This window comes from Zonotrichia albicollis, chromosome 2 (assembly GCF_047830755.1).
Source record: "Zonotrichia albicollis isolate bZonAlb1 chromosome 2, bZonAlb1.hap1, whole genome shotgun sequence".
NCBI lineage: Eukaryota > Metazoa > Chordata > Aves > Passeriformes > Passerellidae > Zonotrichia > Zonotrichia albicollis.
The window spans coordinates 105,282,484-105,307,713 of NC_133820.1; the positions used below are offsets into that span (position 1 = coordinate 105,282,484).

At 41.6% G+C, this 25,230-nt stretch overlaps 1 protein-coding gene across 2 annotated transcripts in view; it reads right to left on the reverse strand.

Annotated features, from left to right (window-relative positions):
• COL4A2 (collagen type IV alpha 2 chain) overlaps positions 1-25,230 on the reverse strand; it is a 143,159-nt gene that overhangs the window by 3,232 nt on the left and 114,697 nt on the right. For both annotated transcript variants that reach the window (XM_074535967.1, XM_074535966.1), the window contains exons 28-47: positions 21,226-21,333; positions 19,537-19,758; positions 17,266-17,427; positions 16,629-16,799; positions 15,371-15,514; positions 13,978-14,103; positions 13,442-13,623; positions 11,920-11,983; positions 11,461-11,535; positions 10,736-10,843; positions 9,701-9,808; positions 8,377-8,448; positions 7,861-7,986; positions 6,517-6,633; positions 4,961-5,122; positions 4,727-4,825; positions 3,820-3,966; positions 3,089-3,205; positions 2,054-2,245; positions 997-1,283 (exon numbers count right to left, since the gene is read on the reverse strand). In XM_074535967.1, coding sequence (XP_074392068.1) covers positions 997-1,283; positions 2,054-2,245; positions 3,089-3,205; positions 3,820-3,966; positions 4,727-4,825; positions 4,961-5,122; positions 6,517-6,633; positions 7,861-7,986; positions 8,377-8,448; positions 9,701-9,808; positions 10,736-10,843; positions 11,461-11,535; positions 11,920-11,983; positions 13,442-13,623; positions 13,978-14,103; positions 15,371-15,514; positions 16,629-16,799; positions 17,266-17,427; positions 19,537-19,758; positions 21,226-21,333 — 2,789 coding nt within the window. The remainder of the gene's footprint in view (positions 1-996; positions 1,284-2,053; positions 2,246-3,088; positions 3,206-3,819; positions 3,967-4,726; positions 4,826-4,960; positions 5,123-6,516; positions 6,634-7,860; positions 7,987-8,376; positions 8,449-9,700; positions 9,809-10,735; positions 10,844-11,460; positions 11,536-11,919; positions 11,984-13,441; positions 13,624-13,977; positions 14,104-15,370; positions 15,515-16,628; positions 16,800-17,265; positions 17,428-19,536; positions 19,759-21,225; positions 21,334-25,230) is intronic.

A 25,230-nucleotide genomic window follows, 5' to 3' on the forward strand; every position in this document is an offset into this window, starting at 1 on the left:
ATTTGCCTGTATGTTATTTTCTGAAAAATTAAGTTTTTGGCTTTTGACATACAAATGGTTTGTGGGTAAGACTGATTATTGTTTTTTTATGATGTCTTCTGCCACAGAAATCTTGTTTCTTTTCCAGTACTGTTTACTTCAGGATTCAGCCCAGTCTTCAAAAAGTTAACAACATGGGCATGCTGCTGCAGGTTTTGACCATTGTGTTCATCAAGCAAGTCAGAAAAATGAGCATCTGTCAGACCATTCACTGACATTTTAGATGCTCTTTACCATGCTAAGCTCTCTGGGGCACCTTATCTCTTATCCCTCTGTACAGTCTTGCAAAAAAAGGTTGGGCCCTTTAGTAGGTCTCCTGCTGCACACCCAGCACTAAGTTTTTCTGTAACATCCCATTTCCTAATTATAAGATCACAAGATTGAAGAGCTCATGTACACAATGGGATGTACAGCTCAGCCCTTACTGCCAACAACACTGAAACTTAATTTTTAAAACAATCAGAGGCTGTCTCTCTTTCCAGAGTAAGTGAAAGACTTGGGCTTCAAAATATTTGACCAAAACACCATCAATTATTAAATTTCGAAAAGAAGGGAAAAAGAATGTTGCTGCTTTTCCTTTTTTCCCCCTAGATCAGCTTCTTAGTAGTGATGTATGTTAATAACTCCAAATCTTTAGCTGTTACAATGCTCTGTATGCTCCTGTTGCACCTCAGTGTAATTTTATTTGTTAAGTCACAGCTGTCCTTTAGTTCTGTTCTGAAGTGCTATTTTGTACATAAACTAAGGTCTCCAGATGCTACTCTGACAAGAGACAATTTTCTCTGAAATTCACAGAAATTTTCGTCTTCCTAGAAATTACTTTTGTAGTTCCCTGGTTCCCCAGTATGATGCATGGTTTTGCTCTTGCTGCCTCTGAAGCAGAGCAGCCTCACTAGTACCAAACACTCAATTTTAAACCCCATTGCTCCACAAAATGTGACCCTGGAGACCCAATACCATAAGGAAGGAATATCCGATCCACAAACTGCGCCAGCCTTCAGGGCAGTGAGGAATAGAAGCTTCTTGGCTGTGGACAGCAATTGCCACAGCTGGGGCCTCACAGACTGAGCAGCGACTGATATACGGCCTAATCTCTTCTTCTGCCACGGGCATCATTGGGAGAGGTGCTGTAGTGGAGAGCCAGTAGGATTTATCATTTCGACTTGCATAGTAGCAAATATCCCCAGGGTTACAGTAGAGGAATGGCATGGTGCTAAAGCGAGACAAACACGAGCCAGCCAGCCCTGTTCAAAAAGGAGAAGAAAAAGGCAATCATTCTCACAGAAGACAATGCACACTTCCAGTTTCCTGCTCTTTCCCAAGTACCTCCCAGGAAAGCCCCGTGGTCCAGAATGTTTTGCTGGCTTTACAGGTGCCCTCAAACAACACTAATGATTTGCAGGAGCTCTCTGAGGGGCACTCCATGAAGACATGTAGTTTTTATATTCTCATTTTGGTGCTTCCCAAGCCTGTTTGTTGTAGTCCCAGCTTTTGGAATCCAGGCTGCTGCCAGCAGCTGTAAGACCATGTCTGGCCAGTCTGTTTAGGTCCACTCTGGCCAGCTATGGACCCCGGCCCACACAGTCCTACATGGACGAAAGCAAAAGACCAGAAGTGCTCTTCTCCATGTGGGGATGAATGTCGTCTGGTTATTGGCTTGAGAACCACCAGATGGAAAAACCCGCATGGGAAGAGACCTCATGGCTCATGGCGGGAGACTTTTATACTCAGGGAATGGGGGGCGGAGGAGGAGGACCATGGCAAATGGGATACCCTGCAGGGAGGGGTGAGGGGAGGGACTGACCAGGGAATAGACCACCAGGGGGTAATGGGGACAGAGGTGGCTGAGGGAGAAACCGTGTGACAGGAGAGGGGGAAGAACAAACCGTGTGATATAACATAAACTATTCAGTGCGATATAAAGACTACTCTGTGCAAATCTCTAATAACCCAGTGCAAAACAAAAACGAAATAAACTATTTAGTGCAATACAACGAGCAGTATTTGTACATACCTAGATCCTGGTTGTGTGCTTTCTCTTGTCCTTCAAAATACAGCAGGCTGTATCCACTCCAGAGTTTGTTCATGCCCACTGGGCACATGGGCTCTTGGTCGGACTGGCTGTGCTTCACCAGCAGGTATCCCATGCTGACACTGCGGCCCGGCATGCCCGGGGGCCCAGGGCTGCCAGGCCGGCCCGGCTGGCCTTAGAGGAGAGCAGAAAAGAAAGAATCCAACTGGGTTTGTGCTCCCACGAAGGATCTGGTGCTAGCTGATATTCCAGCTAAGCTGCTGACAAACAGCTTAATGAATGGCATGATGCCTTTGCTTTACGGTAAGTTATTGTTAGAAGAGCTGCAGTTCTAGGATTATAACAGTTGCTGGATCAGGCTCCCTGGTTACTAACATAATGAATTTCACACCAGAACTAGGGAAAGTCACAAATAAAGTTCTGATGAATTTGAGCATACAGAGATGAGCAGATTTTCCCTTTAAAATATTTTCTTAGTCCAAGATTAACCAATGGTTGTTGGACTTCTTGCATTTGACTCATACATTTGAAACTATGCTCTGCAAATACCTTTTTTTTTTGTGTGCTTAGCTAACTAAGATAGTAGTTTGATAAGGACACAGGTATTTCCTTTACAGACACATTCCCTTCCACTTCATCTATCCAAGTCTCACCTACCCAGCCATTCATCTCCATGAATCTAACTGTTAGTTAAACACTAGGCTGAAAATACTTAAAGAGAATAAATACACTCAGAATGAAACAAACTCATGAGTGGACTGATATTTACAGCTATCAAAATTTATTCTGAAAATACTGCTCTAAGGTAACTCTTAACATTTAATTAGTTGTCCCTTGTCAAGTATCTATGAAAACAGATGCTTTCCTCCCCTCCTCCACCTTCCTTTTGCTCCCTGCCCTCTTCTCTCACCCCCTCCTCTCTCTCCTCTCATTTCTTTCCATTGAAGTAGTAACTGCAGAGTGATGAAGTGCAGAGAAATGGGAAAGAGGAAAAAAGTGCTGTGTGATATTTCTTACCTTCAAATCCCACTGGACCCTGAAATCCCATTCCTCCTTGTTCCCCTCTGGAGCCAGGAGGAGCTGGAATGCCACCCCTGCCTTGGAGTCCTGGCTCTCCTGGTGAGCCTCTGAAACCTTATACAACAATGGTTGTAAGCACAGTGACTGCAGACATATCAACATGCCCATCCCACTTTGTTAACAGGAGCTCTACTTGAGTACGTTTGGTCCTGTCCGCTGGGCTTGCACTGAAGGTAAGACCCTATGGTACTTCCTCAGGCAAAAAGCACCAAGTTCATTGGAAAGGGGGTCAAGACTTGCTGGGGTCAAGACTACCTGAGTACCACAACCTTAATCCTTCACTCGTGGCACCACTTATCTCTGATGAGGATCATGGCAAAAGGTGCAGTGCATCAGCTCTACACGTCACTGATGCTATGTTATTCCCCAAGCTGACAGTGCTCCCACAAGGATGTGCACTTTTCCACCAAAGATGTTCAGTCTTGATGTGCATGAGATCCCTATCTGATGTTGCTTTGGCTTTGGGAGTGTTGCCAAAGTTATTTCCTGTTTTGCTTATGTTCTGAATGCTAGGAGGAGGAAGAAAGCTGAAGCCTCAGCTTTGGAAGACTGAAAGTTGACTCTCCTTTCTGGATTACAGACTTAAAGTAGAAGAGCATCAAATCAGTGCTCTGGTGGCCTCAGTCTGCTAAGGGGAACAGCTTTCAGTCGGAATGTGTGATTCCTACCTGGATCTCCTGGTGGGCCCTGAGGTCCCATATCTCCTGGGCTTCCCTGAGGTCCTATACTTCCACGGGGACCTGGTGAACCTTGCTCAGCAACCAGCCTTGGAGGATCAGGGGCTCGCCCAGGAGAGCCTGGAGGTCCCTGGAAGCCTGTGATTAGAAGCAGGATGAGATAGTTTGATTAAAAATAAAAACCTGGACCACCCTGTATTTTTTCCTTAATGTACTTTCATCCAGAGACATGTTGTTCTTACTTGGCTGCGTATGCATGAGAGGGCTATGGTCTGCAACTCACCAGCTTGGGTACAGCAGCTATATCGTATTGGGGAAATATGTGTGGGTATGGGATGCCCAAGATGAGACAATCTCCAAGTATGGTATCATCTCCAAGAGACTGTCTTCACCTGAACTGTACACAGATAGGCAAAAGGAAATTATTGATGCTACTGCTCCCTCATTTATGATACAGGAAGCTGGGAAGTTCTCCCCAAACAGTTGCAAGTCTCTGAGGTGCAGCACCATCTTTTGGTGGGCTTCAAGAGACACAAACACGTGATGGTACAGATAGAGTGATGGATTTTAAAGCTCTCTTTAAATATTCAGGATGTCTTCTCTGGAGGATTAATTTAGACAATAAATCCTTCTTTTTATTGACTATAAAAGCAGCTCTGATTTTGGAGTTGGCACCTCATATAAGTCAAATCCATAAAGCCAAAACTTGACTCTCATGTTAAATTCAGGCATCTGCTCCCTGGAAGTTTCCAGAATTCACAGACTCATGCAGGATGGAGGGCTCTGGAGGTCACCAAGCCCAACCTGCTGCTCAAAGCAGGGCCAGTTAGATCAGCTCTGTGGAGCTGCAGAACGAGTGGTTTCAGCAGGAGTCACACATCTGACTGCACACACTTACCCGTTACTCCTCTATCCCCCTTGGGTCCGATGGGTCCCAGGTCACCTGGAAATCCTACTGTGCCCATAAAGCCAATGACACCTTGCTCACCCCTGGGACCTTTAATGCAAAATGATAAGTTGCATTATTGCATTTCAGTACAAATCAAGTGAGTGCAAAAGTCATGGTGTTAAAGCTGCTGTAGCACAGAAGGCTCCCCTGCTTCCTGCCACGATCAGCATTTCCCATCCTTACCTTTTGGTCCAGGGAATCCAGGCAGGCCAGGCCTTCCTGATAATCCGGGATCACCTCTACTTCCTTTTGGGCCGATTTCTCCAGTCCTACCTGTTTCTCCACTTTCTCCTTTGCTTCCTGGTGGAGCAGGTGTTCCAGGCTGACCCTGTGGTCCTGGATAGCCTGTTTAGAGGACATATAGATTGTAATCTGTTTATACAGATTATATAGATTGTAATCTGTTTATACTTAACATCTGGGCACAGAGGAAAGTAACAGAACTATCTAACTGTATCCCATCAGGTTCTATTTCCTTAATTTAAGCAGGGGACAGATTTATTCAGCATTCGTGCTCCTGCTCTCAGGCTGGCAGCAGTGGCAGAGGAATTAGAGTATGAAGTTCCCACAAAACAGTGTTATCTCAAGCAAGATTTCAGCAGAAATAGGGTGCCTGCTGAGATACAGCCTTCCATGAGCTATTCCTTCACTAGCAAATGCCCCACTTCCCTAGGTGTTTCCTTGCCTCATCCTAAATTATCCAAGTAGCTAGAGAGAAATCAGAGAGCAGCAAGTATCTGACTCAGAGCCAAGGACTTACTGTTCTGTGTATCTCAGTGCTTCAGCTGAACATCTGGAACCAAATAAGTACTTCATGCTGTCTTGGGAATGATGGGAACAGCTTCTTTTTCTAGAATTTCATACTGCGTGAAGCTAAACCTGGCAGGTTTCTCTTCAGTTACCTCTGCTGCTTACAAGACATTTGGACTTTTTTTTCTGAGGAGAGAACTACCCTTACTATGTAGGGTTTTGAGTGGGGCATCTCTTGTGCTGCCTTTTGAAGCTGGATCCCATGAGGATACGATTGCAAGATGTATGTGGAAAAGTCAGAGTGAGCCATACTTGTCTCACCATTTTGGCTGGGATATGGTGTTCCTGTTTCCACTCTCCTGACTGCTTGGAGAGTTGGAATCAGTATGCAGAGTCAGGCCAGCTAACATCCTCTTTAAACTTGGAAGCCTAGGCATTTTGTTGGTTTTCAGCTGGTTTTTCTGATCTAAGTTTTCGCTGAGTTTACAAAAAAATTTCCATCCATCATATAAAAATGTTAGTGGAACAACTTCTGCTACAAGCTCTGCATAGTGGCACTGCTGTTTGAAATGATTGTGCAGTCCAATAAGGAACAGGAATTTTCAAGAAGGAAGAGCTAATAGTTTCCAGTGTAATTTAGCTTGCATGGTCATTTCACATAGGAGAATTTTGTGAATGATTAAGACTATTTAATAGACTTCCAAGTCTGCCACAGACCTCAGATTTTACAGTAGTAGATTAGCATAATGCTTCTGAAAGTTGTCAAGAGAATTCTGGATTATTTAATCTGTTATTTGCATGAAGATCAAACCCTCCCATGAGGACAACCTGGAGGAACTGCCTTTTGCTTTCACGAGGTTATTATCTATCTGATAACCTCTCTATTATCTGATCTACCATGAGTTCTGTCAGACAATTTTAGTGCTATATTTAGGGCTACTTTACTGATTAGAGACAGAAATAACAATGACTGCTGTTGCATGAATTACCTGGCACTCCATCTAGACCTGGGGAGCCTTTATCACCAGGATATCCTGATATATTTGAAATCCCAGGGGGCCCTGGAAATCCTTCCTGCCCAGGAATACCAAAGGTTCCTGGGACTCCTGAAGGGAAAAAAAGAAATAATTAATACTGTAAGAAAAATGCACAATTGCAATTAAAATGACTCACCTGAGACTAAGGAGTGGGATTTTCAAAATAGAAAACACCTGCAGTTCCCACTGATTTTTGTTTTACTTTTTCAGATGATACTGTGGAAGTTTTTTTTTTTAAAGAACCAAATACTGTTCTCTGCCAAAGCTCTCTGGATAGCAAATTACATTTCACTGTGTTGAATACTAATAATCTTGTGTCTGCCAGGTAAAGTATTATTTAAAGATAGGAAATACTCAAAATATAGTAGGTATACTGAAGCAGGAAGGAAAGCAGCTTTGTTCTTCTGTGCCTGCAGGGTGAGGGCTGACAATTAGCATTATCTGGCATGAGTTAAAACCAAAAGTTCAAATCCAAGAAGTTCTCTAGAGATGAAAAATTGTTAAGCGGTCAAAAATCTGCCCTACCAATAACAGATTATTCTTTTGTTAGGAATTTGACCTTCTGTTTATAATTGTGACAAATAAAAATGAATGAGGTAAGCTGTTTTTTTGAATGCTTGATAATAAATCTCTGAATGGAGTTTAAGATGGCATAGCATGTTAGTAACAATAAAAGAATATGTGACACAAAAGAATATGTATGAACCATTGAACCAAGCAGGCAAAGGCTTTGTTTAAAAAACAACCTCCCCCAAACCATATGTAATTAGTTTATTTGTTCATAACATCAGTCTGGTGGCTTCTTGATGGATGAAAACCAGGTGGTGACCCATTCTGAGATGAGCACAGTCTGCTACAGCACAGAGGGCTGGAGCTTACTCTGCACAAGGGGTAGATGGCACCAGCAAAGCACTGGGTATGGGAACAGAGCCCCCGAGGTGCCAGCACACATTGAGAGGCAGTGAGGCTTTCAGGAGAAAGGGAAATATGGACAGGTTTGAACACAAAGAGCTTCTGTGTAACCAGAACTTGATCGAAAATATCTGGGGAGCTGATGGCTGAGAGTAGCTCTGGCATTTGCAGCTTGGGTGCTACACGATGGGGAGGCAGCGAGGCTGTGCAGCACTGGGGAACACACACTGCTGATCCTGAGCAAGGGCTGCCTGAGCTGCAGCACAAACTCCCCAGCTTCAGGAGTTCACCTATTCACCTGTGTACCCCAGAGTGTATTTTGTGACATCTCTAACACCCACAGATAACAAGTCACAGGTGGATGCCATTCTCTGGAGCACAGACCTGGAACACCTCTCTCTCCCTTCTGGCCTGGAGGTCCTCGGCTGCCTTCTACTCTGCTTGGCTCTCCTGCTTCTCCTTTGTCCCCCACGGGACCTGGGAAACCTGCAGAGCCGTACCCATCTGGACCTGTTGAGTTGTTCAGATAAAGAGGAAAGCTGAAACATTTCTGCATATAACAGTCCATGCTAAAGTGCATGTACCAAGCATATGGTACATGCACTACAAAATACATGAGTCTGTAATGGTTCATTGGATAAAAGGCTCATGGTGAGAAAAAAGGCCTTGACGTTTTAACTTTATCAGAGAAAAGAAACAATGATTTGAAGTTGTGCTCTGATCCACCTGTGGGGTAGCATATAGTGTGTGAGTTGTTTGCCAGAGCCCACAGTAATGAAGCACATTCCAAAGTTTTGGAGGACACAGTTTAAAAAATTGCATTACAAAGATGTCACTGACCAAACTTGAAGAGAACACAGTGTTGTGCCTGTGAACAGGCAGAGTAACAGCGTCACTTACCTGGTGATCCTGGTAAGCCCTTAGTGCCTGGTAAACCATGCAGTCCACTGATTCCTCTGAAGCCAGGCTGGCCTGTTTTAAAATTATATTCATGGTTATCATAATACTTTCTATTAGTCTGTATATATTCCTGGGCAAAAAAAAATCTAATGCTTGAATAAATGCTATTCTATGTTAAAATATGCTGTATTATATGCAAATGAATTAATTACTGTAAGTTTATTATTAAATACATCACACTATGGTTTTGTGATTGGCAAATTTTGTTCTTATCCAATAAACTCATTACTCAAGAGATATTTTTAAAAATATCTCTGATCCATCTGGCAGCATGTCATTAGTTCCAGTCTTGCTGCCATAGTTTTTTTAATACCCATTTAGTTTTCCAAAATCCTCAAGCCAAGACAATTATGACATAATTGTAGACTCTAAATATGGTTATAATAAAGCTGTCTTCAGGAGCAATTGATTCTGTGTCATTTAAAAAAAACCCAAAACTCTAAAAAAAGTCTGGTAGCTACTGTTACTATTGTTACAGGTAAAATTTATTCCATCTATTTGTACCTGTCAAAGTGGTAAGTATGATGTTAAAGCTAGACAATGGCCAGAGCTCTGGAGGACTATTCAGTCTCAGAAAAATAAGTGTCTGTCTGTCTCTCTTCACTGTCTAAAAAGGCAGTCTTCATAACTGTATTAGCTTAGCTTTGAGGCAGATTCAGATAGAAGAATCTTACTAAAAGACTTCTGGCTAAAAGGTAGAAAAAAATCTGCTTCCTTAATATATTAAGGAATTAAGTGGCAACCATTGAGATTCTGTATCCTGTGATACAAACAGCTTCATTTTAAACTATCACCTGCATTTTCACAGCACAATTCTGCCTAAACCATAAGTCATTTATTCTTGAAACTAGATATTGAATCAGTTAAAGGTTTTTGGTGATGATGCAGGACAAATACATTGTTTACTATCTAATGCCACATTATAATATTCTCATATTGTATATTACTACCCTTGATGCATGTTTAATAATTTTTATGGCTTTTTTTCTTCCTAGCTGTCACGAAAAACAAAAATGTTTCTTGCAAACTGCTTTCCTAGTTGAAGAGGTCATAAACAGTTAAAACAAGCTGAAAAGACACCAGAAGCCATAAATCAGCAACATCTCATTTTTAATACACTTGGACTTTGTGAGGAACAAATATGTTAGTACAGGAAACTCTGCCACTCTGAACTGCAAAACCCCCCTTTCTTCTTCTTCACTCCAAAAGAACATTTGCAAGTGCTCCCACAGAAATGATTGAATAGTTGAAGCTGAACAAATACCTGCTTGTCCTGGTAAGCCAGGCCAGCCAGGAGCTCCCTTTTGACCTGTAAGTCCAGGAGTGCCAGGGCTTCCTTGCTGCCCTGGGGGGCCAACCAGTCCTGGCAAACCTGCGTGACAACAATGAATCATTGCTCATGAGCATCCTTAAAACCAACAGCCAAAACTTGTGCTACTTTCATTCTCCCAGGCAGAAAAAGGAAGACCTTCCCTTCCTGATGGCATTGTATGGCACTGCACTGCTCATCCAAGTGGAAGAAAACCAAAGAGAGCACAGGTAGGAGAGACAAAGTATAAAAGAAGAGCTTATTACAAACTTCAGGTTTCTGACAGTCTCAGAAAGACAGCAGGCTCCTCCTAATAAAATAACTTGACTTCTATTGCCAGTTACAAGTGATTTCATTTCTGTGCATGTCACTTTCCCCTTCTGCTGCACTTGTTTTGCCTTTCCCACTGAGAAGCTGATCAGACAAGAAATGTTTCCCAGTGAGGCAACTGTTGAAGTTCTTCCAGTCTTGGCTGGAGTTTCTAGGCCCTCTAATGGGAAGAAATGTGGAGCACTGTTCTAAAAGAGCATTTCCATGATCCTCCTGCAACAGGACATGTTCTTAAGCCCTGAGTGTGTGATCAAGCAACAGCTGAACCTCACTTGGCTTCTCTTGTGGAGTTGGCCCATGAGCCTGGCTCAAAGGCTCTGTAACTGTGTCCTGGGAGATAGTGATTTCATTTGTGGCAGGAAAGGTCACTGAAAAGCCTACTCCTTATAATAATGAGACATTAGAATGCCTGAGTATGCCAGCAATACAACACTTTGACTGGATACATGGTTACTATAGAAAAGGAAAAACTGGTATCAAGTAAAGTTTTTGCAATTTCCTCTTAACTTCTGCTGTTTTCACATCCTTGTCACTGCTCCTCACCAATTTACAGAATGCTAAGCATATTAAAAACTTAACTACTTTCTTTTGATGGAAGGAGTACTTTTCTTTGTCCTCTTAAACAATGTTATTCTTTGGAGTATTAAAAAGAATATTTACCTTCTTGTCCCACAGAGCCAGGGACACCCTGCGTGCCCTTGAGACCTTCAATGCCAGGGAAACCAGGATCACCACCTTCTCCTTTTGGTCCCACACCTCCTCTTATGCCTGGAAAACCACAAAACCATTATGTTCTTTTAATTCCTTTAATGTTCATTTAAGCAAACCAGCATAACATGAACTTGGCTACTGAATGGGTCCCGGTCTTGCCACATAAAGACATTGTTCTAGTCAGGGTGCTTACATAATCTGGGAGCATGAACAGTCCTCTGGCTGAATGATCATCAAACTTGTTTTTAAAAGTGCTCCCAAATTATGTGGAATTCATATTCAACACTAATGATGTTCAAGTACACTGTATGTACAGGGAAATTTAATATACTACCTAACAACTCAATCCAAAATCTACAAGACTTTGCTATCCCACCTTCTAGAATCACGGCCTGATAATGCTCCTTTTGTCATCAACAGCAAAACAAATTATACAGAAATGTTTACTGGAGTTGCCAGTGATGATGTTTACTGCAATAATGGTACTTTGAGTTTAAGAGGTAAATATAACACATATTAATTTCAATAAAGAAAAGATGAACCTCTCCAGGAGCTGTCATGAGAACACAGGTTCAAGAGCCACCAAAAGCCCATGGAAAGCTTCCTCTCCCTTCCTCTGGGAACTTTGTTATGTGAAAAGAAATACATTCAGACAGCAGCTGTGAAATTAATACCTGTTAAGCCTGGCACACCAACTTCCCCTTTCAGGCCTGGCATTCCTGGTAAGTTTATAGTGTCTCCCCGATCACCTGTTTCAAACAAAAATCAACATGTGAGTGGTAAGGCTTTAATTTAAACAGTACTTCCTGTTGTTTTGAAGGAATTGCAACTTCAGAGGCAAAATTCTGCAACTATTATCTCTGTAGAATAAAAGAGAAGTAAATTAAAGACAGTAAAAAAAGTGTCAGCAGCAGCCTCCCTCCTTGCCACAGAAGGGTTTATCCATGGACTGCACGTGTTGCATGAAATGAACAGTATTAACCTTTTTAGAGTCTTCCACACCTACAATATCATTCTGTGAGACTGCAGAAAGACTTTGAGATTGAAGACACACTGAGACCCCTCAGAACTTAATGTCAAGAATTTGATGGGTGATGAATACAGAGAGTGCTCAGATAAGAGAACAAACTCACCTATTTCTCCATGTGAGCCAGGAGTACCAAAATGGCCTGAAATTCCTGGAATGCCCTTTTCTCCCTATCATATGATTGAAAACAAGCATCAGTTAGTGAAGATGAGGATTTATTCAACCTTCCAAGCAGCTGACTTTGGAAATACTAAAAAAGGCTATTAAAAGTACCACTTTTGAATTTCTGTAGCACTTTACAGAGTAACGTGGCAGCAGTCTGTTAATCTAAATCAGTACCAACTAAGGGACAAGTTATGTTTGCAAAGGCTTAAGTTTAAAATTGAGCATTATGCATATACAGCAGTGAGTCCTTGTGCTGGTTTTGGCAGGGGCAGAGTTATTTTTTTTCCCAGTAGCCAGTACAGGATTGTGTTTTGGATTTGTGCTGGAAACACTGATGATAACCCAGGGATGTTTTCATTCTTACTGAACTGAACTTACACAAAAAATGTCAGGATATTTTTTGCTTGTCACTCCACCCTGCCAGTGAGCAGGCTGGGGGTGAGCAAGGATTTGGGAGAGGACACAGATGGGACAGCTGATCCCAACTGACCTAATGGATATCCCACACTATGGCCTCATGCTCAGCATGTAAGGTAGGGGGCATGGTGGACTGGGGGGTAACGATGCTTGGGGATTGGCTGGGCATCAGCCAGTTAGTGGTGGGCAATAGTTTTCATTTGTATCACTTGTCTTTCTTGGGTTTTATTTATCTATCATCATTATATTATGATTATTATTATCAATAGTAATACTATTATAATTTATTGTTATTGTAGTTTATTTCAATTATACTGTTCTTATCCACAAGTTCTCTCACTTTTACCCTTCCAATTTGCTTCTCCCCATTCTGCTTGGGATGTGTGGGGGAGCAAGTGACCAGGTGGGGCTTAGATTCTGGCTGAGGTTAAACCATAACAGTCCTGCAGTCCTTGGTTAAAAAAAAAAATCTTACTGAAATCTGAAGGCAAAGAGAACCTGAGAAAGGAACACAGTTTTTGTCTCTCTTAAATAAATGATGTCTATGAATCTACTGTCAGGCCTTTTCTAAGCTTTTATTTCTTCCAGCGTAACTTACTTTGCAGCCAGAGTGAATTACAATGAATTGCCCTCTAGAAGCTAAGATTCTTAGGCTCTTTTACTCTTAGGTAAGTGACAGTGAGTAAGTTTTGGCAGTGATACCATTAAGTCCTGGGACAAAGAGAAAAATAAGCCCAACACTGAGGATAATTTTTACCAGCAGCTGTGGCAACAGGATCAAAGATCTAGAAGGAACCATCTGGATCGTCACTGGAAAAATGCCAGCATATGAAATTTGGATGTCTCACAATGAGAAAAGAAATAACTCTGCCTGATGAATGTTGGAGGGAGCAAGCAAAAGTATTTGATCTATTCATCCAATGCTTATGGCATTTTTATATTTGCACTGCTGTTGTTCGGCAAAATTTCAAGGGGTGAATGCCACTTCCTGAGAAGCTGAATGCCAGCACAAGGACACCCTTATTCCCTCATGTGCATGAACTCACCCTGACTCCTGTGGTGCCAGGGAAGCCTCTGATGCCAGGAGAACCAGCAGGACCAGGATATCCTTTCACACCTGTCAGCCCTTTTGCGCCGATGTCTCCTTTCACACCAGCCACATAGCTGGGATGCCCAGGGGACCCTGGGGTTCCTGTCTTTCCAGGAAGGCCTGGCATTCCCTTGCTACCTGCAGGCAGGGAAGAAGAAAAATAAATAAGGGAAGACTGACATGTAGGCTTGTGTGTAAGAAGTTTTCCTGCTACTGGTCTTCTCAAAAAATGGCACCACAATGTGCTGTACAAGGCAACACACACACACACACATACAAACACACACCCACACGCACATCATCCCTCAAAGCTTTCCTTGGGGGTGACTCTGTGAAATGCATCCAGGAGCTCAGGTTCTTCTGTCAGAGACCTTGCTGGGGAGGCTGCAGCCAAGTAGTACAATGAGCAGGGAATGTTTAATTTGGTAGCTGAGAAAAAGCACTAAATGAGAGTTCTGAATGTGCTTGCCTTGTTTTACTATGGCCACTGACCTTTTAAGCCAAAGAATCCCTTTGTGCCCCTTTCTCCAGCATCTCCTTTTTCACCTTTAACTTCCATCATCATGCTGGGCATGAGCTTTGGAGGCTCTCCTGGGGGGCCCTGATCCCCACGGTCACCTGAAGGGTAAAAAGCCCAACCATGTTACAAAATGCTAGTCAGCAGCATGGTCAGAAAAAGTGAACAGAAGAGTGAATTAGAAAAAAGGATTGACCTTGCACAAGCTACAGAAAATCTATTTGCATGAAAAGTAATGTGTCAATACAACATGGCAGTGGAAGAGTCACGCTTAAGAAAACATGAAAACTGAGTTAAACTTTTGTACATAAAATCCTGGGAGTTGGACCCAGACTCCTCTCTGACAGATAATTTATCTCTCAGTAGATCAGTTAGGAATCATGTTTTTATAAAAAAAGCCCCCAAATCATGGTTTATTAAAAAACCCAAGAAGCACAATGGAGAAAGCAGAGAAAAGTAGTTTAGTTCTAGTGCAAAGAAAACTCTCAATCAAAAAGCCTTGGGCAAAAGAAAGTGTTTGGATTTGTGACCAGCTATAGTGTTAATTTTCTTGACTTTATTGGGCGATATCAGTAAATATCCAGAAGAAGGGAGGGACCCATACAGACTCTATGAATGTCTTTAGTTCTTTGTGGGGTGCAGAGACAGGCCAGTAACCCAAACTTGTCTCCTATGATTATGCACTGCCTCACATTTCTTCAACAAGAAGTGTATTTGCACTTCTCTTCACAAGGGCTGTTTTCACACATGTCTTTTGCTGAGACTGTTGCTGGGACACTGTTCTGCAACCTCTGAATTGCAGACATTTTTGTAAAAAATACCAATCTCAGGGTCCCTAGAAAGAACATTTTGGTCTTGTGGCAAAACATTTATTTAAAGGCAATTGTGTGTAATCAAAAAAGGACTGAGTTACAGTTTTCATTTCACCAACAATAATACCAGCTGAATGTTTGTAACTTTTAAGTTTTTAAAAATATTTGTGACTTTTAACTACGTAATTTTAACTACTTAATTGCCTGTTTTTCTGAATATTTAACTGTATTTACAGTGCAACTGAAGAAAAATCTAAATATTTTACCCCAAACATCTTATGCTTCCTGGGAAAATGCTCTCATGACTTCTGCACATGTCCAGGGGTGCCACTATCTGAGTTCAGATGAGTAATAAGATATTTGCCTCCAGCCTTAATGTGTAAAGAAGTAATCTTTCCCTGAGTCTAAAATCCAGGCCTCTTGGCCAGAGGCCCATGTGTGAAATAGGTGGAGGAATGTCTGAGCCAAATTTAACATGTGAAAAATGTGTCGTCTTTGTAAAATAGTTCTGCAGATGTGAAGAGCAAACACACCAGTACCACCCATAAGCAAATACCTTTGAAGCCACGGGCACCCTGTGAGCCTTTATCTCCCTGAGCCCCAAATGGGCCAAATTCTCCTTTGATTCCCTTGATGCCTGGTCTTCCTTTTAGGCCTGTCATGCCTTTGAAACCATCAATGCCGGGTGAACCTTTCAAGCCTTTAAGAAAGAAGGGGAAGAGGTATTACTTCACTCAGATTTCTGCAAATTAAGTAAATATGAACTAACAACACACGACTAAAATGGTATGAAAACTTCAGTGCAGCAGTACCTAGTTTTTGGGTGCCTGGATGCCTACAGCAATCTGTGGGTCTGGAGCAGGCACCCAAGCTCTCTAAGAGGTAGCAGAGCTCCTGAGGTAGCGGGCTCTCAGAAGTACACAAACCTGCCTCAAGTGGCCAAGAAGAGGTATTGTGGAGATGACCAGAAGTTACTGCCTTCTTCTGAGAGATCAGTACAACCCCTCTCCTAGAGATGAGCTTGAGATATGTACCTAGTTCCACATAAGGCTTGTAGTCAGCCTAGTCTACAGGTAGACATACAAATCATGGGTCTAGGACTGGCTGGTCCTAGCTCACCAAAAATTCTCCTATTTCTCTTTTCTAATCAAGAGAATGCTGTTTTACATGGGTAATGATAACAAACAGATCTTAATTTCTCTCAAATGAGAGCTGATCTCAGAGCTAGTCTTGTCCTGTCTTTCCAACTGATGGAACTGCAATATGCATTTTTAAGCATGCTTTGTGCTCAGCTTGGCTTCACGTGGAGTTGAACCCTGTTGAAACTCCCTGTGTGGTGTAGGCAATGTGCATTACACAGTTGTGTTTTCTTGTGGCTGGTGGGTGAGAATCTCACATTCTCAACATAACATCAGTGTCATAAAGTCACCATTGAGGTCCTGTGTCTGGCATTGCTCAGCTTTAAAAAACTTTGAAACCAATTTTTAAGGAAACATCTCTTACATTTCACTGAGGACCAACGGGATTAGGACAAGGGTAAGACTTTTAGAGAGAAAACAGTAAATACTGTGTAATTTTTAAAATGAGAAATAAACCAGCCATTGCTCTTCTAAATAGGGCTGCATATCACAAGCTAGCACTGTGCCAAGCCCAACACAGTGGAAAACGGGCAGTGATTTTGGAATGTATTAGGCACATGATCCTAATTCTACTGTTTTAACTAGAGGGAGACCAACAGAGAATATGTCTGGTTCATGTCTGCACAGAAAAGCTTTAATCAAGCACTGCTTTCAAAGCAGCAGTCCAGAGCTCACCTTTATCTCCTGGAAAGCCATCCATTCCACTTATGCCAGGCGGACCAGTCACACCACGTATACCTGGCAGTCCCGTGTGACCCATGTCACCTTTGTCACCAGACAGACCCTTCAGGCCCACGGGGCCAGGAAAACCTTGCTCACCATCTTCTCCCCTAGCACCAGGTGGACCTGTTGTGTAAATGTGAGAACAGGGAGATTAAAGGAGGTTTGGACATAGATGATGATTTCCTACAAGGCAGTTCAATAGGGAAAAAACTGCTGTCCTATCAACTCCATATCAAAGCAGGGAAATCAGGATTTTTTTCATCATAGAATTGCAGAAATGATTGTAAAGATGAAGTAGCTCATCAACATGAACCAGCCTCGCTGTCAGTTTGGTTCCACAGCCACTTGCAGCAGGACCTTCCACTCCTCTTTAATTCAAGAATTAAGCCCCTTTTCCATAAGCCTACACTCATTTGGTGGCTTCCTTTTTCCAGTCTGCCTGACTTGGTAGGTGGCTACAGAAAGAAAAGCAGCAGCTCTGCCTGAGAAGATCATCCCCAAACTTAACTCTCAGCTGTGGAAACCTTACAGTTGCCCTGCCACAGAGGACTAGCAAGACGAATGACACGGGACTGCGCTACTTCCTCACCGAGAGGTCCTTGAGAGCCAGGGCCACCATCTGGCCCACGGTTTCCTGGTGGACCTGGGAATCCACGTGTTCCCGGTGTTCCTGGTAATCCCATCAAACCAGGGAGACCTTGTGGCCCTGGATCTCCTTTGGCTCCTGGCGAACCTGGGCTACCATCCGCTCCTAAAAGACCAAAATTATGCATCAGAGAGCATCAAATGAACATGTTTTTATATATTTCCTCTGTGTACATCCTCGGCTTCCAGGGTGTGTTTTGCCTTTGAAAATTCAATGAGAACAGGAAAAGCAAATTAAAGGACTGGTCTTTAGATTTAAAATAATTGATGTTACCACCAATGATCTCAATATTTGCATCAGATAGATTGATTGACTATTTCAAATGAATGATAACGATTTGGCACCACGTGGATATATATGCAGGTATCTTTCAGTTTTAATCCCAATCTTTCTATTTTAATCCCAAAAATTCTGTTATTCCTGATCTCCCTGTCACATATATATTAGTAATAACTGAATCAAGCAGCTGACTGAACCACTGAAATAATGCTATGTATCTTTTCTAAAATTTTATAGGCAGGAAAAGTAACATTTAAGACAGATGGTGGAATCTGTGTTATTGTTTAGAAATTTTCATGCAAGGTAATTACAAGGCATTTCTGTAAGACTGATACAAATTCTTAAGCAAAAAGGCCCTAAGTTTGACTACATGCACTGGGTGAAAAACTGTGACTCTACCATAAACCAGTAGAGGGTGTTAAGTTTTAAAAAGATAATGCCCGTTTTTCATTCAGATGGGAGAAGCAGCAGCATACAAATAGTACATGGCATTTAAAATCCAGGCCAAGGGGATCTCTTTCTCTTTCTTCAGGTTTTACATGAGTGTAGGTCCATTGGCTTGACTGTAGTTTAAAGAGCTTTATAACTGCGGTCATTTAAAGTGGGTTTTCTCAACAACAGCATACAGGCTTTAGTTTGCTATTCTGAGTGAAGTGGCAAAGGTGGTATAAATAAATTCCTAGTAATTTAATGTAAAATTTTAAAAATTCCTACTTGTGGAAAAATTCACATGCTATCTGGAACCATTCTGTCAGAACTGGGAAAAAAATCAAGAATAGATAAACTAGTAATGCTTGTTATTTTCACTGTATTTTTGACTATTGAAAACTTAGTTCTACAAAAATGCTTACAAAGAGGGTGCAAAGTCACACCGTATTATTTTTTTCAAACAAAATTGGATTTCTTCCTCTCTTCAGCCAGGTTAGTGATGTTTTCTGCCTTTTCTCAAACTTGTTAAAGGCCACAGAGCTGCTTTCATCCCTTTCACTCACTCTGGGGCTCTACTGCAGGTGAAACCAGCTCTCCTCACTTCAAATAACTCCGAGAAGATGATGCTCTTCTTTATTTATTTTCTTTAAAAATCATGAGAAGGATATCCAAAACTATATCCAAAACAGGGGAATGGGGGTAATCAGCAGTCCTAAATTTAATAATGGGTCCAAATGCAATTGAAACTGTTTAGCAGGGAATGTAAATTCCACATGTGCTTTTGAAAGTCCTTCACAGAGTTGAGAAAGTGAAAAAATCAGATTTTGTGGAAAAACTCTGGTTTCTGCAGGGATTTCAGGATATTTTTTATGGTCTGTGACATAACAAATGAAAAGGAACACCCTGAAATTATAAATAAGTATATAATACTATCTTTTTCTTATTTGTGAGTGCCCAAAAACTGTCAAGGTAAAATAGCTTATTAGTAGTCACCAAACTCTCTGTCCTCTTAGCTAAAATTTACAAATTCAGCACTACTGCAATGTGCTGATCAGCAAAGCCATGCAATACCCAGACATTTTTGGCATGGGAAAAAAAATCTCAGTATTATTGCTGTATGTAAATGAAAATTGAGGATAATAGCAACACCACCATTCCCTTAACTACAGGGAAAAAAATTAGCAGTACATCTAAAAGCAACGAAGATGAGCAAAGTCTGGTTCTCTGCTATCCTCCTGCAGTTGATTTCATGTAGAGCAGTGTGAAGGACAGCCAAGCATAAGCAATGGATCTCCAGAAAGTGTTCAGAGGAGCCAGGCATGCTGGCAACAGCTGACACAGAAGTGGAAGGACTGGGATATCATCAGGCACTGGGAATTGATAGTGAGGTCACCAGTACCTCTGACGTATCCTAACATGGTCTCTTCCTACTCTCACATCCCTACAACTTGGCTGCATTTGTATCAACTCTTAGGCAAACCTTTCTTAATTAGAAGAAGCTGTTACCTCTAGCTCCTGGTACTCCTTGATCTCCTGGTGCACCTTTCAGCCCTGGGAAGCCGGGGAGGCCGACATCCCCTCGGGGTCCTGCTGCTGCTCCAAAAACGTCACCAGGAAGGCCCTTTGGTCCTGGTGCTCCTGGAGCTCCAGATTTTCCAGTAAGGCCTGGGTGTCCCTGCAGTCCAGGTAGCCCATTTGGGCCTCTGTCTCCCCTCGGTCCAGTGAAACCTATAAATAAAACAGGAACTAGGCATCACAGAGTTCACTACAAATGTTGGAGTTGAAATTCTAGATGTACCAACACGATGTTCCCATCACCACAAATGACACAGTAAGGGCTTCTTGAGCTCTGGAAAACTGGAGCTGGACTGAAAGTTAAGCCCAAACATTGGTGAAAGATAGCACAGAAAACTGCAGGGGAATGCTCCCTGTGGCCGGGGAGCCATTTGGGAGCCCTAATTTAGCAATCAGAACACTCTGTGGAGCTTACCAGGGAGATAGAGGTTTGTGGTCCTGCCCTATGTGCTGGGATAGAATGTAAGAAAATAAAGATGGTGCAGAAGGTAATCTTGCCCCTGAAGAGCTGCAGGTGTACTAACTACCAAAGATTAGGAACAGGCCTGCCCTTGATAGGCCAGAGCTGTGACTAGTAAGGAAAAGTGCTATAAAAGAGTGGGTTAGCTGGCCCAGAATGTCTGGGGTTTTTGGCTGTGAAGTGTTCGTGGTTGTGAAGAAGAAGGAGTCAGTGCTGTGAGGAGATGCACATGAGAAATCACTGAGAAGTATGAGAGCTTTTGTGTATGATGACTAACAGCCCTATACTGCACAGAGCTGTGTTGTATGATGTGTCCCTTGATACATCAGGACATGTACCAGCTCTTCTTTTGCTTTCTCTGTTGCTACTACAGATACTGTAGATGAGTCCAGAGAACACTGTCAGGCCATGTGCTGCCTGAGGGCAAAGCACCACCTGGCACTGGATTTGGGAAAGTTTGTAGCACTTTAGAATCTCTGAGGATTTAGGACTTTGAAATCAGATCTCTCAAAAAAAATTTCCAGAAAGCTCATAAATTAAGTTGCATCAATGGCTTCTGTAATGGGGTACAGAAAAAACCCCAAACGACTCATTACCCATTTCTCTGACCAAATAAACTTGGTCAACCACAGGGAAGTGGTAGTTTCTGGAGGTAATTCCTGTAATTCTTCATGGATTGACTGATGATTTGTGAACATACACACCCACTGCAGCTTCTATGTGCATGCCACTGAATGAATCACGTGTGCAGTGGCACACACAGAGGCTCATTTATACTAATGTTGGAAAGAATTAAATGGAAGTACTAATACTATTATTTTCTTCCTTTCTTCATCATCATTATGAGTAAAATGCACTTGGAATCTAAAATATCTTGTCATTGAGTTTCTTTATGAGAATTTCATGAATTTTTATAATCACATTTATAATTTTGAACAATAAAGCAGAGTGTAAAAGGTTGACATCTATGAAATTTTTCATGATTATGGAAGCTGCAAGAAATACTTCTGGATTTAAGTAATATTTTTGTCTAATGGCTTATTGATTCAATGTAGAAGGGAAGATAAGTGAAAATGTACCTAGAATCAAGTATTTGTGTCTAAGTAACTTCAGTAAAAAGGTCAAAAGTATATAAAGAATGAGTAACTATTTCAAGATACCTGGAGGACCTGGGAATCCTTCCCGACCTGGATCACCTCGTGTACCATTTAGCCCAGGAAAACCCATTGGACCTGGATCACCTGGGAATCCTCTTGCACCTTTTGCACCTAAATTATATAAAAAGAAAGTACAAAAATGTTATCTGAACAAACAAAACAGAAATGTGCATATAATGTAAAATAGGTACCAGTAAGTATCATCATGATGTGTTTCTGAATGCAAAACTGAAATCTTTAAAAAATAATTAATGGGGCTATACAGTAGCTCTTTACAAGTATTCAAGATCCCAAAACATGGACCAAAAATCTAGGTTAAATGCTTTTACAAACATGGATTAACCTGACTTAAAGACTAATGATATGGAGACTCCTAGGGTAAAGATAATTGGTTTCACAGACTTTTGGAGCTTTTCAATATTTTGTAAATTAAGGCTTTTAGATTAAGGTCAAAAGGCAATGTCAAAAAAGAGTGTTCACAGAAATGGGCACAGATGAGATGCTGTAGGAGGAAAAAAATTTTCCTTTCCCTGCTAAACTGATCACAGAACAAGAGCAGACTGGCTTAGATAACCAAGAAGCAGAAATGTAAGGCTAAAGGTTAGATCTAATAATCCTTCAAATTGAATACAAATTAACTAGCCTACTTACTATATTTGTAACATTACAGGTCTAGAGATTTCCTAGTAAAAGAAAGAATGTGTCCTGAACAAAAAAAAAAAGTGTGCCAGTTCTTAAGGCACTGATCTCTTGTTCATACTGATTTTTCTCCTAACAGCTAAAATAATACCTCCTTTCCTTGTGATACAGTATTTGACGTTTCAGTAAGGGCAAATATTACTGGTTTTTTTTAACATGTCAAAACCTGCAAGCATTTTGTAGCATTCCTTTGTTATGTTTATAAAATTATATATATTTTTTCCATGCAATAGTTTTATTACATGAGTCTTGTTAATCCACTGTATTACAAGATCAAGATTTTTGGTAAAGTTCTTTGAAAATAATTCCTAGGAAATGCTTTGTTCCACTATGCTCCTCAGCACTTTGAACTTTATAAGGTCCCAGCTCAGGCTTGAAGGTCAACAACATGCTTTAACATTTAAAATGTTGTTGCTTAGCATCACCATGAATTACAACTCATTTATTCATTACTGAAAGCAAGTTTCTCTCCATCCCTGACTATGACAAACCAAGGGAAATATCACCTGGATTTTGATACTTTCTTCCACTTCAGTTTTCTGAAATTTTTATTATTTAACCATGATTATTTGTTGTTTTAACTATCATTTGTGAAGGGGAGCAGGAAACATTTTAAATAATGAGAAATAAGGTGCACATAACCAGCCAATGCAGTCTGCATAATATTTCACTGTGCTGTACTCTTCAGTGCTGTACAGGACAATTTTTTCTCTCCCTTATATGAAAAGTAACTTCTCAGAAAGAAATCAAAAGGAAAATCTTAGGCTTTCAGGTCTCAATGAAAAACTCCCATGTGCCTCTTACCCAAATGGCATATTGGTCTTGTTTCCCATCTGCAATAACTGGCTTTCATTAATTCTGTTCAATATTGCACTAATTAAAAAGCCATGTGAGAGAAAGAAGGTGCAGAGGAAGAAAACATCCACTGCTTACCACATATTTCAGTAAGTCAATACATGATGTTAGCTGGTGATAACATGTGCCAAACAGCAGCATGAAAAAAGCTTTTTATTTTGGCAATGTAATGTTTGGTTTGCAAATATTTTAGTTGTTTGAGACAGAAAACAGCCTAAAATTTTATTCAACACTAACTGTGTAGACTTTGAGACTCCTGAATAACCAAGATGTTTCTGTGTGTTGCCAGGAATTTCAAAGGAACACAAGGACACGAGGGTGGCAGGCTCTAAAGACAACTCCTTGCTTGATACACTGTGTGCCATGAGCACCTAGGACACTGAGAGACCTGATTGTCTACAGAGGAGCTCCAGGCTGGCTGGGCAGAATGTGAGAAATCTTGTGGATAAACCCCATCACTCCAAGCAGACAATGAAAATGGTGTAAAAGAGATGCTGGTGCTTTTGTGTTGGTTTGGCCAATGTGGGTAGTAGCAATGATGCTCCAGAGAACTCAACTGACACAGCTATGGCAAAAAGAAGCTGTGCAAATGTGTCCTGTTCCTCCCAGGCTTCTGGTTCCAGAACTGCCTCTGGAACTGACTGAAAGGCACCTACAAACAGAGTTCTGCACTGGGCTCTGCAAGGGGCCCTTCCCAGGTTTTGGAAAGAGAGGATGAAAAACAAGTATTAAAAAAAACAAGCCTTAAAATTACTAAAGCATATAAGCTAACAGAGGCAGAGAAGGATCTGTGAAAGAGCTAGCCAAGAATAGAAAATGTAAAACACATGAAACAGCATTGCTTGTGCTACAGCAGTCTTACAGCTGGGAGTTAAATCTGACAAATCTAACTGTACTCACTGAAAGAAAAAACCTTCAAGTTCATATGAATGAAAATAAACAAATCATATTCAGAAAAAAAATACAAATATTGCAAGGAAAACAAGAAGTTGTGATCCTACCAACAAACTTAGGCACCAGGACTAAGGAAACACAGATAATCTTTCAACTGTGATAAAATTTTTCCTTTTAAGAATCATTAGTCTGTGATAAAACAATTAATAAATCCATCTATGCCATAATAAACCTTGTGCTGAAAAAAAAAGAAAGACCTTGACCTTAAAATATATACTCCAGATCTCTAAACTTGAGTAAAGCACAGAAACAGATGCATCAAGAATTTTACATTTACGAAAATCTCAAAGACCCAGTTTCTGTCAGTGTCTTTACAGCTCGTGATAAGGATTTATTGAAAAAGTTTTATTGCTTATGTGGGGAGTACATAAGTTCATAGGAACTATCAGTGCTGGTCAGACATTCCCCCTTCAAGGTCAGTCATTATGACCACCCAGCACACCCTGCCCATGTGTCCCAATTCCATCTCACACAGTCCCTCAGGCTCTGTCCTCTCCTCTTGGAAGGAGGTTTATCACTGTTGAGTGAAGAACAGGGGTGATGTGTCATATAGACTCTAGGTCTCTTCAGAAGGCAAATCTGAGTTTATTACAATCCCATTCTTTTATAAACCATTTCAATACAGGTGGGCCTGACTGGTCATTTCATCAACACCCCATCACACCACTGGCTAATTAAGACATCCTCAGGTAAACATCTTATGAGAAAACAACTGTTTCAAAACAGCAGCTGCAAGATTGTTTTAATTCTTTAATTATCTTAGCCTTCTTAAAACTCCCCAGAACAATTCCTGGGAAAGTTTATCTGGCTTCTCTCTCTGATGAAACTGTCGCATCCACAGCTCCCCCTTTTTGTTTAAAGGAGGAGGGGTGTTTATAATCCTTGCAGGGCCTTTTGCTGGAAGGAGAACAAACACAGCTCAGAGATGGGGAACCCCCAGTGGTGGGGAGGCCCAGGATGACCAGAGGGCCCCTCTGGGCTAGGGGGGACCAGCTCTGCAAGGCAGGTGTGTGTGTGTGTAAACAGATAGATCAGCTGTGTTGTGTCAGACAGCCTGGCCCAGACACTGAGCTGCACCACAGGCTCTGGGATCACACTTGCTGAAGGAATTCTGTACATAACTTGAAAGGGAACAGTGAGAAGGATCTGCCACAGTCCTCCATCAAATCCTTTCATCACCTTGCTCTCAGAGGACAGGATTTGCCTTGTGAGGTGTGCAGTCAGCTCTGAGAGCTCAGTACACTCTCTAGCACCAAACCTGTAGACTCTGTATACTCTTACTTGCATGTGGAGAATTGCAAACAGGCTGTCCTTTCTGCCTTCTGCTTCGTGGCTGACACTCATTAGCAAAGGCAGGCTTAGTTCAGGAATGTGAAGTCACCTGGGCTGCTCACTGCTTAGATCTCTCTGGCAGGGTCAGGTTCATCCTGTGTTCCAAAGTAATTTCTAAAACTTGCTGTCTGCTAAGGCTCAGTTATAACTGATATGGCAAGATACCCT